General features: G+C 43.8%; 1 protein-coding gene across 6 annotated transcripts in view; it reads left to right on the plus strand.

Annotated features, from left to right (window-relative positions):
• The window catches only part of hdlbpa (high density lipoprotein binding protein a), a 70,813-nt gene extending 58,007 nt beyond the window's left edge, over positions 1-12,806 (plus strand). For all 6 annotated transcript variants that reach the window (XM_078410617.1, XM_078410616.1, XM_078410618.1 and 3 more), the window contains exons 22-28: positions 201-305; positions 4,993-5,127; positions 5,868-6,011; positions 6,768-6,947; positions 7,731-7,847; positions 8,521-8,649; positions 9,851-12,806. In XM_078410617.1, the coding sequence (XP_078266743.1) occupies positions 201-305; positions 4,993-5,127; positions 5,868-6,011; positions 6,768-6,947; positions 7,731-7,847; positions 8,521-8,649; positions 9,851-9,940 (900 nt within the window). In that variant the 3' untranslated portion in view covers positions 9,941-12,806. The remainder of the gene's footprint in view (positions 1-200; positions 306-4,992; positions 5,128-5,867; positions 6,012-6,767; positions 6,948-7,730; positions 7,848-8,520; positions 8,650-9,850) is intronic.
• Positions 12,807-14,784: the final 1,978 nt, after the last annotated feature.

The raw sequence follows: 14,784 nt of genomic DNA on the forward strand, positions 1-14,784 counted from the left end.
TTGGCTTGAAGTAAAATTTGAAAGGATGTGAAACCACTTGTAGAACCAGGTGTTGTATGTTTGGAAGGGTAAGTGTCTTGATAATTTTATGCATGTGGTGCCAGCATTTCTTTGTAACCTTCTTTATAACCAATAGTAAGTTCTGGCGGAGAACACCAGGCTAAAATGTCCTCCCCCACTTGCTTTTTCATTTATTATAGGCACTGGTTCCTGTCTCCACTGAAGTGGATGTACCCTATGATCTGCATCGTTACATCATTGGCCAGAAGGGAAGTGGTATACGCAAGATGATGGAAGAGTATGAGGTAAAAGCTTACAGTATTATTGTGGATTATGGCTGAGTGAAATTGGACAAGTGTGGGTCTCTCCTGTGTTACATTGTAGGTATTTGTTCATAAAACTGCCCCCTCCCAAGATTTGGTTTAGGAGTCTGTGCTCTCCATTTACCACTTGAAATAACTTTTCGATGTGCCAGGTTCTGTGGTGGTTAAAGGCATCCAACTTTTCTCTGGTGCGTTTTACAAAGCCAAGTTCTCCCACCCCTTGGGTCACTGCCCATGAAATGCAACAAGAGCTTGAGTCTTTACCACTGCTCATTCTGTGGGCAGAGTCAAGTATATTTTGTTTTTCTGATTTAATGGAGTTAGGAAATCGATGTCTTGAATAAGCTGGGCCTGGATTTGTGTGTCAGGGAAAATGGCCCATTTCTGTAATTGCATGATAGTTGTCATTGTGGCCTTAACTTCCTGAAATGATGTGGAACGGCACAAGCTGTGGACCATTATTGCCATATTGGAGGACCAGAGCCCTTCTAACATATCTCGAGTATTCTGCAAAATATGGTATATTTGGCTCCATGGGTTTGAGTTCCTTGGCGACGAGGATACATTTTGCACCAGGATTGTTTACTGTGGAATATAGGAGGCTAGGTAGGGTAAATGTACAATACAATACAATACAATACAATATATCTTTATTGTCATTGTACCCAGGGGTACAACGAGATTGGGAATGCGCCTCCCATACGATGCACTAATTTAGGTAATTTAGACAGCAGCAACCCAACGAAACGAACAGTTGTAACAGTTTTGGACAGGGTAAAGTGCAAGTTGATCTATGCGTTGTGGCCATCCGGCTCAGCAGGACCGGTTCATAGCAGCTATGGCCCTGGGGATGAAGCTGTTCCTGAGTCTGGAGGTGCGGGCATAGAAGGCCTTGTATCGTCTGCCCGATGGAAGGAGTTCGAACAGACTGTTGCAGGGGTGTGAAGAGTCTTTGTGGATGCTGGTGGCTTTTCTGAGGCATCGTGTGTTGTAGATGCCCTCCAAGTCTGGTAGCTGTGTTCCGATGGCCCTCTGAGCTCTATGGACTACCCGCTGTAGAGCTTTCCTTTCTGCCTCCGTGCAGCTGAGGTACCACACAGGGATTCCATGCGTTAGGATGCTCTCTATGGTGCAGCGGTAGAAGGTCTTCAGCAGCTGTTGGGGTAGACCAGACTTTTTCAGTGTTCTTAAGTAGAACAGTCTTTGTTGTGCCTTCTTGACCAGCGCAGCAGTGTTATTGGACCATGTTAGGTCCTCCGAAATGTGAGTGCCCAGAAACTTGAAGCTGGACACTCTCTCCACACTGACCCCATTGATAGAGATCGGGGCATATTCCCCGTTATGTGACCTACGGAAGTTGATGATCAGCTCCTTGGTCTTGGTGGTATTTAGGGACAGGTTGTTATCCGAGCACCAGTCCGCCAGGTTCTGCACCTCCGCTCTATAGTTTGTTTCATCCCCGTTGGTGATCAGCCCGATCACCGTTGTGTCATCTGCAAACTTGACAATGGTGTTGGTGTCGAATGCAGGAACACAGTCGTGTGTGAAGAGGGAGTAGAGCATGGGGCTCAGAACACAGCCCTGTGGTGTGCCGGTACTCAGGGTGATAGTGGAGGACAGGTGCGGGCCCATTCTCACTGCCTGCGGTCGTTCCAGCAGGAAGTCCAGGATCCAGTCACATAATGACGAGCTAAGGCCTAGCTGGTGGAGTTTGGTGATGAGCTTGGTGGGGATGACCGTGTTGAAGGCGGAGCTATAGTCTATGAATAGCATCCTCACGTACGTGCCCTGTCTCTCTAGGTGAGTCAGGACAGTGTGAAGAGCCAGAGAGATGGCGTCCTCTGTAGATCTATTTGCCCTGTATGCAAATTGATGTGGGTCCAGTGAGTCAGGGATGCTGGATTTGATGTGTGAGAGGACTAGCCTCTCAAAGCACTTCATGACAATCGGCGTTAGGGCAACCGGGCGGTAGTCGTTCAGGTTGGAGATCTTTGCTTTTTTCGGCACCGGAACTATGATAGCCGACTTCAGGCACTTGGGGACCGTAGCCAGAGATAATGACAGGTTAAAGATCTTGGTGAATACCTCAGCCAGCTGTTCAGCACAGTCCTTCAGTACCCTTCCTTGAACACCATCCGGTCCTGCAGCCTTGCGTGGGTTGACCCTTTGCAGAGCGCGTTGTACCTCCTGTGTGCTCAGTTGCAAGACCTGTCCCACCGCCTCGGCTGGGGTTCTTTCACTCAAGGTGGTTTTGCCAGTTTCAAAGCGGGCAAAGAAGGTGTTAAGCTCGTTGGTCAATGCCATATCGCTGTGGGGGCAGGCAGGGCTGCTCTTGTAGCCAGTGATGTCCCTGACACCCTGCCACATGCTTCTGGTGTCCGTGGTGTTGAAGTGGTCTTCCACCCGTTGCCTATGGGTGTCTTTGGCCCTTTTAATACCTTTGCTTAGGTGTGATCTGGCAACACTGTATGCTGAAGTGTCACCAGATTTAAAGGCATTGTTGCGTGCCCTCAGCAGGTTCTGTACCTCCTTGTTCATCCAGGGTTTCCGGTTTGGGAACATCTTTATCACCTTGTCCTCCGTGACATTTTCCACACAGCAGTTGATGTAGGAGAGCACAGTGGATGCGTATTCCTCCAAGTCTACCTCTATCTCTGAACCGTAGGTGGCCTGTTGTGCAAACAGGTCCCAGTCGGTGCGATCAAAGCAGTCCTGGAGTTGTAGGGTGGCATTCTCGGGCCATATTTTGACCGTCTTTATTGTGGGTTTGGTCTTGCGGATGAGGGGTTTGTATGCGGGCAGTAGAAACAGTGAGAGGTGATCGGATTGTCCCAGGGGTGGGACAATTTCGTTTTGAGTCGTACCATTTCGTTTTGAGTCGTCTGTTGTAAATTTTGGAGCTCTAAAAAAAAAACTTAACGGGTAGATAAGGAATTGGTTTGGTGAGCAAGAAGAAAACTTATTTACAGTGTCTTTACCCAAGCAAGTCTGAAATAAGTTAGTTTGGATGGATAAAGAATCTGTTTTAAAGCGCACTGGAGCAAAGGTGGTTCTTGGATGTGTGAAATTAAGTCTGCAAATGCTGCCTGACCTGCTTTGCAGCACAACTGTTGGCTCAGAATTTCAGCATTTACAGTCTCGTGTCTCATTTTGTTTAAGAGATTGTCGTGGGCTATAATGGTCTTCTGATGGATACCGTTATCATAAAAGAGATAAAGAATGTAATGTTTTTATACGTTATACGTTGGCCCTTGTGGCTAAAGGGATCAGGGGGTATGGAGAGAAGGCAGGTACGGGATACTGAGTTGGATGATCAGCCATGATCATATTGAATGGAGGTGCAGGCTCGAAGGGCCGAATGGCCTACTCCTGCACCTATTTTCGACGTTATAATTAGTTGCTCGTTTTCCTTCCCCAGGTAGTTGTTTAGTTATGGGTTGAGCTGGTTTAATTGTATTATTATCTCTTGAAGGTTGGATCTGAGCTCGATTTGTCTTTTAACACGTTTCCATGTGTTCTTGTCCCTCGGGGATGTACATTCAATCATTTAATGACCTGCAATTCAATGAGGAGACAAAACTTGTAACAGGTGCTTTCATTGTTCGTGAATAGTCCGCATTGATACAGAAGCTCCAGGCATGATGCAGCAGCAGATATTTTTCCATTTGATTACTGAGCAATTTAAACCAAGATGGACATATTTCGAATAATTTTACTTATTTTTAAACTTTTTTAGTTTCGAAATACAGGCCCTTCGGCCCACCGGGTCCGCACCGACCAGCGATCCCCGCACATTAACACTACCCGACACACAATAGGGACAATTCACACATACACCAAGTCAATTAACCTACATACCAGAACGTCTTTGGAGTGTGGGAGGCAACCGAAGATTTCTGAGAAAACCTACACAGCCACGGGGGGAAGTCCGTATAGACAGCACCTGTAGTCTGAATTGAACCCAGGTCTCTGGTGATGTAAGACAGCAACTCTATCACTGCCACCGTGGCCGCCCGTGTAATGTTTTCCTGGAGGAAGTACCAGGAACAGGAGAGTAGAATGTTGTTTGGAGCTTCCCAAAATACTGCCTACATCCTGTATTAATGAATGAAAATTGATTGTTCGTTAGTAATTACACTTAAGCATTGAACCATTTGTATCCAAGCGTCTGTGGAAGCAGATTTCACCATTGGAATGTTTGAAAAAGCATATTCTATAAATTGTGCCTTTCTGCATTACAACATGCATTAGAATCAGTTATAGAGACATGCAGCAAGGGGACAGGTCCTTCCGCCCACTGAGTCTATGCTAATCTTCAACCACCCATTTGTACTATTCCTACATTAATATTTTATTTTCTTCATATTCTCATCAACTCCCTGGATTCCTCTACTCACCTGCATGTCCAGGGATATTGTACAATGGCCAATTAACCTACCAGCTGACTACAGTTGCTAATTTGAAATGGTTCCTGAAGTCTTATTTCTTATTTGTATTAATGGCTACTATATCTGTGGCTGCTTTGCTGTTTTGCGTGTCAGTCATTGTTTCTAATGAACATTATGAAGGAGCCTTCAGAGCCCTCCATTGCATGATGATCTGGGGTCATCACCTTGTCTTGTGAGCAGATTTTATTGTTAAGCATTGATTTTTTTTTTCTTTAACTCAGGTGAACATTGCTGTTCCTCCTCCTGAGGACCAGTCTGACGTTATTAAAATCACCGGGCTGGCTTCCCACCTGGACCGAGCCCGAGAGGGGTTGCTTGAACGTGTGAAGGAGCTACAGATGGAGCAGGAGGACCGGGTAAGCAGATTCCTCAGGATGTCCAAACTCTGATCTCCCTTGTGTGCCTAGACTTCATTGCAAGTTCCCATTGCCCATTCTAAACCAGAACCCTCTTGCGTAACCCAGGTACCTGGCATGACTTTTACAATTTTATAAATGACCCAGAGCAAGAGCACCTAACCTTAAAATAGGATCTCGGTTATTCTGATATTTCACTACAAAAGCAGTGGGATGTGGAACCCTCCTCCCAAAATGCCGACAGTGATGATGAGATAAATTTTGTAACTGAGTATTGGTTCCTGCTCCAGCTGTGTTTGGTTTGTTTGATGCTGGGGTTAAAGTAATATTGGAAGAACTGACTCGATGTGTGGAAGGTTAAGATGCTCATTTGTTTTGGCATGCCACTACGTTGTGCAGTCAATCCAGGCCATGTGATCTTAAATGAAATAAACTTTTGTCCAGTTTAAGATGAAATTTGTACCATTTAAATGGTGGGGTGAGTATGCCATTCAAATTGCGTTTAATCCCAGTCAATGGATCTCTACCTTGCATGTGTAGTGGGTACTTTCTCAAACCTTTGGCTGCTTTCTGAAATGGCCATTACAGATGTTGCACGGAACTGATTTGGCTTGTGTAATTGTGGGACCTGGGCTTGTAGTAATACCAAGGCTTGGAGCAGGAATAATTCTGAGTGCGTCCCATGTCCATGCACGAGTTGTCTGGCTGAGTTTGAATTTGCCTGTTTTCCTTTCCTCAAGGCATTGAGGAGTTTCAAGTTGACTATCCCTGTGGATCCACGCTATCACCCAAAGATTATTGGAAGGAAGGGTGCAGTGATTACCCAGATTCGTGTTGATCATGATGTGAATGTGCAGTTCCCTGACAAGAATGATGAAAATCAGGTATGGGTTTCCTCCAATTCTTTCCACGCGATAGTGAACCCCCCGAATCCCCAGGTGGGACTACCAGTGCTAGGAGTGGGCCATTTTTATTACAAGACATCTTAAACTAATTCAGCAACTGAGAATGTTCCTGAGGCATCTCTGAGGAGCTCCCTGTTCTCTACAATGGGTGTTCACACCTGGAATGGCAGCTTTGATCAGTCTTGTATTTCATTGAGTTTGAGTCCAGTTATCAGGGTGGAGCATTCCCATCTTTAAGAGGGAGTGTCGTGGGTAGCTGGTGACCAACTGCATGTTTAAAGGGTGGCTGGGTCAGTAAATAAGAAGAATGAAAGCATATACCAGGTGATTTGAGGTTAATGTATAGCCTAGCACTGGCCGATACCAGATGGGTCAGTGTCTTGTTTCAAACCTGCTGCTGGAGGGAGTGTAATGATCCACCTGCCCGTTATTTGGAGTAAAAACCAAAAAATGCCAAAGACACTCAACAGAAATCTGAAGGATCTTTTCCCTCGACTGTTAACTCTTTCCTGTGCCATAGATGTGGCCTGACTTACTGAGTGTTTCCAGCATTTTCTTTTTGTTTTGGGTTTCCAGCAGCTTCAGATTTTTGATCTTCACTGTTATTTGAAGTGCTGTCCCTCACTGAGAATGCATCAGAAACTCTGATGACTATTAGCCCAAGCAATCCACTTGCTGCAATGCACAAATATGCTCCATTATTGTGTGTAACCTGGGTCCACTTCTCTGCTGTAGGATCAGATAACTATCATCGGTTATGAGAAAAATACAGAAGCTGCCAAGAAAGCCATCATGAAAATAGTCACCGAGCTGGAGGAAATGATTTCTGAGGATATTGCACTCAACCACAGAGTTCATGCCCGTATCATTGGTGCCCGTGGGAAAGGCATCCGCAAAATCATGGAGGACTTCAAGGTTAGCTGCCATGTTGTGTTCAACGTCGGGTGATTTCATCCCAGAGGCCAGAACAAAGTGCTGTATTGAGTGGGGTTAAAAAATCGTCATTGCCTCAGAAGGAGAAGAATGAAAGTGCTGATGAAGGACTGGCAGAATCTGCTGTGCAGCCACATGTGAGATCAAAACATGTGCTTGATGGAATCTGTTGTGGGAAAGTAGAATTGGCTCTGAATCGGGTGAGAAGCGAGGGTCAGCAGTTTATACATCAATTGGATTGTCTTTCAAATTTATGTGTAGATTTATCATGCTTGTGTATCCAAAGCAATCATCAATAAATGCTGAATAGCTGGATGTGATTTACTGCTTATTCAGCTCCTGTTATCCCAATCTGGTGTCTTGTGATAATGGCTGATTTTGCTTGGTGTTGCTCTGGAACACCATGTCCGTATAGGTAGTTTGTTCTCGTGCAGCAAGTCAGGGCTGCTGTGTGGGAAGTCGCTGATCTTGTACCATGGAGTGATAGACTGATGGAGTTTAGGGGGGGGAGGGGTTGTGGGGTGATGATGGTGAAGAAAGAGGGGTACTAAATGCAGATCAGGAATTTTTGCAGATTGTGGAAAGGCTGCATGATGGCTCAAGAAATAAACCATCGGTGAACTAAAATTTCTGGCTGTTTGAAACTTTGTAAGCCTTTTTCTATCTAAATGTGCTCTGCTCTTAAACTTTGCATGCTCTTCACTGGGATTGTCATCTGGCGGCATTTTTCCAAATAGGGAAGTTCACATTTTGTTTCTGCTGCAGGTTGACATTCGCTTTCCTCAGCCTGGGGCAGAGGACATGGACCGTGTCACGGTGACTGGTCTGCCTGAGAACGTGGATGAGGCTATTGACCATCTCTTAAACCTGGAGGAGGAATATGTAAGCACATTTGAGTACTGCTACATTACCAATAGAGACAATGTCCCCTTTTTTAACAGCAGAGGTTTTAGTGGCTTTTCCAAGGTGTATGAATTGGACTTGTTCTTCTAATTCAAGCCTCTTGCACATTCCCCAATCAGGCAGCAAATATGTAATTGTAGCAGGTCCAAAGCTTAAAGAAAGTTCAAATTGTTTCCATACTTGGGACCTAAGCAGCGAAAGGCTCATTAATTCACACCACCTTGTCTCTCCACCTTAAGTAAAAGCTTAATGACATGGTTCAGTATCAAATTTTGCTAAGGAAAGAACTGCAGATGCTGGTTTAAATCGAAGATAGACACAAAATACTGGAGTAACTCAGCTGGACAGGCAGCATCTCAAAGGTTTCATAGGCTTCAAAGGTTTTTTATTGTCACGTGTACCAATTAAGGTACAGTGATATTTGTATTACTGTACAACCATACTACACCACTACACAAGTTAACAAACACACACCACAGCGGATTCCACATTCCTCACTGTGATGGAAGGCAATAAAGTCTAATCTTCCCTCATTTTTCTCCCGCGGTCGGAGCAGTTGAACCCCGCATCGGGGCGTAGAACTGGCTTTTTCTGCTTTTGTTTTGGATTTCCAGCACCTTAGTTATTCACTTGTAGAACATTATCTCCTTAGATGTCGGATGTTGTTGAGAATGAGGCAATGCAGGCATACCTGAAGCCAGCATCCCGTGTGGACGAACCAAAAGCCTCCTCTAAGGGCTTTGTGGTGAGAGATGCTCCATGGACTAGCAGCACAGAAAAGGTAAGGGATGTTTTGGGTTCCCAGTTCAGTTGGCCCATATGGTGCATGGTCCTTTGGGGGAACTTGTCAGTAAGTGTGGTATCCGCCTGGGGCTCCAATAGCAGCTTGTAGCATTCATGGTGATGGGGGTTATGCTGCAACTGGTCTCGGCTGATCTGGAGGTGGTGCCTTGGGAGATGAGGCCTGCTGGACTTGGAGGTAAAAATAATAACAGAGGGGCCACGATTGCCTTGCCATTCAAAGTGATCATGGCTGATCTGTCCAACTCTTCTGTACAATTTCCTCATGGTCCTCAATTCCCTACTCCTTCTAAAGTTAAACTATTCCCCCCCCCCCCCCCCCCCCCCCAGGAGATCTAGCCTCCTCATCTCTTTGGAGTAGAGAATTCCACAGATTCGCCATCCTCTGAGAAGGAATTACGACGCTCCACATTGGAAGAAATACTCTTTGTACAGTTTTTTTACTTCCAGCTTGTGAAATTCTTATCTGGACATTAGTTTAAGCATAGGAAATCTGTTTACGCAACAGAAAATAATTGGACTGATTGCCAGTCCTGTTCCTGCCCAAGTACCACTGTTTCTCTTCAGTGTTGCAGTTTCCTTCCTTCCCCTCCTGAATGCACGTCCGAGTTTCCATGATGTTTCCATGACATACAAATATTCTTATCGACCTGGTATCTTTTCATGCATCTTGAAACACTACTCTGAGGATGACCCTCAGAGTAGTGTTCCAAGATGCATGAAAAGCATCCATGCATCTTGGAGCACTATTCACTCTGACCCATCCATGTGGGTCACTTGCCGTGTCAATATCTAAAGCAGGAGGCAAGATGAATGGGTTGCCTGCTGTGGAGCTGGTTAATTGTACTGCTTGTCCTTTTTATTAACCTTCCTTTCCTTTCTTAATTCTATATCTTCCTATTGAATTTCATTCTATACAATGCCACAAAATACCTTCTCATTCTTTGCTTCCATTTATAATTGCACCAAGTTTGAAATCCGGAGCCAGGTTTTAAACCTGCATTGAAAAATCTCTTTACTTTAATGAAAGGACAATGCCTCGCCCAATATGTCCCATGCAAGGACAAACCCTCTACTGAACACTTGTTATAAACTCTTTGGTTGATAATGGGAATGTTTCTAGTTTGATTTATTGGAAATGCAATGATTCTGAATTTTCTCTCTTGTATTGCACTGTTTAGGCTCCAGACATGAGTAGCTCCGAAGATTTCCCAAGTTTTGGTGCCCCGGTTGCTCCAAAGACTTCGCCTTGGGGACCGAAGAGATTCTGAGTTGGAAAAAGCTATTTTCCCTTCCCCTCCCAACTCCATACAGCTGGGCTACCAAGATGTGCTTCCTGTTTAATTCCAATTCAGCAGCCTAGCAAGTAATTAGTATAGCCAAAACGACTTCCTGTGTCACAAGTTTTCCAAGAACACAAGCAGCATGATTATAGGTCAGACCTGTGAGCCACACTTATACTTGTGTAATGGTGGCTCTTGCACCCACAGCATTCCACATACCCTGACACGCACAACTCGAGTTGAAACTGCCTGGTGCTGACTTGCTTTGACATGATTTTCACATTTAGCAGCCCCAATTGCATCTCTGCACCCAACATACAACTTGCTCTGCAGTTTTTTTTTGAGCTGAATTGATATTTACAGGGGTTTGAAGCAAAGACTGGGTGGGTTGTAGTCTCCTCTTTGCCCATGGAGCCAGCATCCTTTTCCCTGCCTTTGCAGTTTCCCTTAGAGTGCAGTCACTTTAATCCTTCACTGCCTGTTGCTTTGGAGCCCCAAGTCTTTTATTACACCTGTGCTTGGGATGTACCTGTAATTCTGACAGTATTCGGGAATGATGGTTAAAATCCAAATCCTAAATTGGCCTTGTAATGCCAATCTCGTGGTCCTCCTTAAGCCATTGATACAAGACCACTTCAAAGTTTATGGTCTCTTTGTGGCTTCCTCTCTTCCTTGGGAGAAGGCTGTTGTTCACACTGTGATGTTGCTTTGTCCAAAAAAAAATAGTGGTTGAAAAACTCCTAAGCACAGAGTGTAAATGGAATTTGAGGGTCAGTCGCAGATGAGTACCAAGGGGATTTAAAATTATCAAATCAAGCCAAATTAAATCACTTCAACTATTCCACTGCCAAAGACTCAGCTGACTGTCCATTTGCAAATGGATCAAAGCTAGAGCAGTGACTGACAAACTATCATGAAGGATAAATCCTTAATTACCTACCCTGGAGAGTTGTGTTTATCTCCCCAAGTTTGCTCCTGGTAGTGTAGATTTCCTTATGTATGTAAAGAATTGGTTCTGTGAAGTAAACACAAAACAAATTAGAATGATGTTTTGCCTACCCTCTGCTTTGCTTAGTGTTTCTGTACAGTTTTCATGTATAGAAAAGACACTAAATTATTAGAATTCTGTGCTTGTGTGTAAATATTATACATATCTCATTGACTTTGGGCCAGTCAGTGCAGTTGTTCCAAAGAGCTTGGGAAGGGTGAGATGTACATTCTCATGACAGAATGTATAAAATCTACTACTTGCATTTGGATGCAACAATATCATTAAGGGGAAAGTGGTTCTAAAGTTTCCTTGTGCAGGTGTGGACTGCCAAAGTCAGTTTAAAATAAAAACTGGGGAGTTGCTCAGGTCTCCCCCAACACTACAAATTCAAGGCAAACACTGTCAGGTTGCTAAACCATCTTTGCTGGATTTCTGCTCCGAATAAACTGTGCAGTCTGGTTCACACTCGCACAGTTTGATCAACCCTTACCCATGGTAGATAATCCAGAGGTTGGCAGGGGAGGGGGAGTAGTGGGGATTGGAGAGTGAACTACAGCCCGTGCGAAGAATATTTTCTAGCTTGGGAGATGTTGCCCACCAACATTAGTGGTGGACAGGAGTCCTTGTTGCCTGAACAAAGACGGTGGGTACAGTTTTCATTTGGGGGTCAGTTGGTTTTAGAAACTGAACTTGCTGAGATCCAAAAGTAGATAATATACTTAACAAAAACACTAAGGCATTGGATGTGAGGTGATTTGATTTATGTTTCTCTGTCATAACAGGTTCTCTGCAATCTCTCTTCACTGTGATGGAGGCTTTTGCATCAGAACCTGCATCCCAAGGAATAAAATCTTTTGCTATGGCTGTTTCCAGGTTAATTGTCCGCACATTTTCTGTCAACTTAAAAAGAGAAACTTGGCCTTTTTGAGTTTCTCTTGTTCTTAACAGAATCTGAATATTGCTTCCCAATCTTTAGATTTTGGAGGAGACATTATGTACTCTAAGTTTGTCAATTCATGGTTGTGAATTTAACTGTCAAGTTTAGAAAACATTCCTGTCATAATGCTGGGAAAGAAAAATTCAACCTTCAACTTTGCACCCTCGCTGCAACCCCAATGCTGGAGATGCCTGGAGACAAGGCAGCAATTAATTGATATATTTGAGTGAGTAATGAGTTGTCCTCGTGGCTCCATTATGGGTGCACCCCCCACCACACACTCACACCCAATCTGGTTATCTCTTTGCTGGCACTTTAAACTCAAGGTGAGACTACACTTAGTTGTGCAAGTGCACATCTTGTTAATGTTTTTTATTTACCTGGGGTTAAAAGAAAATGTGCTTTTTCTTTTTGAAACGTGCTAATCTTCTCAGGGGCTTCTGTGCATTTCCCTGGCACAGGCTGAGCACAATGGTAAAGGCTGCCTTTTTCTAAAGTGGACCTGAAACACCAAGCTGTGTATTTGGTACCATGTTCTCCAGCAGAATGCAGCTCGGCCAGTCTTGTCAGCCTGACAACACAATGTAGATTCGGTGCACTTTCCAAGTTCATGTCCAAGCATTAGGTGCGATGTCCTTTTTTTCCCTCATTTTGGTCCATTTTGCTCAAACCATTAATGTTCAACACCCCATTATTCTGTCCTCTGTAATCCCTGTCCTACTGATATAATGAAGGATTTGAGAATCGGGCCTGTTTTCACTGCTCACACTTGTTCAAGTCTTCCATGTTGATGCAATACAAAGAACAAGCAGTTTCCATGTAAGACCCATTGGCCTTAACTCTGAATGGAGATATGCAAATGTACAGGAGATATGGATGACACTGGAATTTTATAAATCCAAAATAAAAAAATTGAATAACTAGTATTTCTGGAGTATTTTTTTTTTTTACATCATGCAAGTATAGGCCTGCTGTGAATGCATTAGAATTAAAATTTGTCCAGTTTGATTCTGTCTTGGCAATTGACCAATGTACACTGTTGTGACAATAGGTTTTGAATAGACCAGTTACTATGGTTAGAAGGGAAGTGGACCTTGTTGTAATCACAGGCCAAGGTTGCGTTTGTGGGATGTAAGCATCACTGAATGGCATTAATTTTTGTTGGTGTCATTTGTCTAATAAAGCAGACCCCCTTCTGTCTTCCATGTTTGTAGATGGTTGAAAGATGGTAAGATTTTTTATCTTCACTTGTTTCTGATTAAGGGTTGTGGACCTGAAACATTAACTGTTCTTCACTCCACAGATGCTGCCTGACTGGAGTGATCCAGCAACTTTTTCTTTGGTTTTCCAATGACTGTATGCTTTTTTTCTTTGTGTCATCACCTGGAGTATTGGTCACCCCTTGCCTAAAAGTTTGGAGGGAATGCAATAAGACTTGTTAGACTAGTTCCAGGGATGGTGGGTTTGCTGTGAATAAACTAGGTTTGTGTTTTCTCGAGTGGAGAAGAATAAAGGGAAATCTCATTGAAAGTCCTTGCAGGCTTGGTGGGCAGAATGCAAGGAGGATGAAGAAGGGTCTAGACCCGAAACATCACCATTCCTTCTCTCCAGAGATGCAGCCTGTCCCTCTTAGTTACTCCAGCATTTTGTGTCTATTTTCTTCTCTGTTATCCTGCCTGCAACAGTATCAGACATCTATTAAATCTCACTAATTTCAAAACAACCCCACAACCACAACTGACTTCAAAACACAATTTATTGCTCCCCAGTCCTTTCTCATACCTCAACCCATCTTAATACAATAATTAACACATTGAACCTGATCAGCCATTATTACGATCATGGCCGATCTTAATAATAATAATAATAATAATAAATGTATTTGTCATGTAGGTTGGCACAGGGTCAATGGTACAATGAAATGTATTTGACAAGACAACGGGTCACCTCAGTGGTAATATTCCAAGGATAGTAAAAAGTAAATTCACACAAGTTTGCTGAGTTGACTCGGAGCTCTCGTCAGTACAGCCATCTGCACAGCGCACCGGGTATAAATGGATTTGTACCATAGCTCTAATTTTTACAGCACCTTATCCCTGGAGTCTAATAAAATCCAGCAAATCTTAATTGCAAGTGTTACTCCACTGTTCAAGAAGGGAGCAAGGGAAAGCTGGTTAACCTGACTTCAATGGTTGGTAAGATTTTGGAGTCCATTATTAAGGATGAGGTTTCCAAGTATTTAGAAGCACGTGATAAAATAGGCCAGAGTCAGCATGGTTTTGTGAAGAGGAGATCTTTCCTGAGAAATTTGTTGGAATTATTTGAGGAAGTAAATAGTAAGAGAGTCTGGATGTTTATTTGAGTTTTCAGAAGGCCTTTAAGGTGCGGCACATGAGGCTGCAAAACTAGATGAGAGCCCATGGTATTAGAGGGTCGATGCCAGCATGGATGGAAGATTGGCTGAATGACAGAAGGCAAAGTGGAAATAGAGGGGCTTTTTCCTGGTTGCCTGCCCGTGAATAGTGGTTCCCGGTTCCACATGGGTCTGCGTGTTGGGTTCGCTATTCCACATATTGTATATTGATGATGGAATTAATAGCATTGTGGCCAAGCTTGCGAATGATATGAAGATGGGTGGAGGGGCAGGTAGTGTAGAGGAATCAGGGAGTCTCAAGAAGAACCTGAACAGGTTGGGAGAGTGGGCAAAGAAGTGGCAAATGGAATACAGCATTGCAAATTGTGTGGTCGTGCACTTTAGGTGTAGGAATAAAGATGTAGACTATTTTCTAAATGGGGACGCTATTCAGAAATTGGAAATGCAAAGGGACTTGGGAGTGCTGGTGCAGATCTCCAAAATGTTAATTTGCAGTTTGAATTGATAGTAAGGAAAGCAAATACAATGTT

The sequence above is a fragment of the Rhinoraja longicauda genome, chromosome 13, assembly GCF_053455715.1.
Source record: "Rhinoraja longicauda isolate Sanriku21f chromosome 13, sRhiLon1.1, whole genome shotgun sequence".
Classification (NCBI taxonomy): Eukaryota; Metazoa; Chordata; class Chondrichthyes; order Rajiformes; family Arhynchobatidae; genus Rhinoraja; species Rhinoraja longicauda.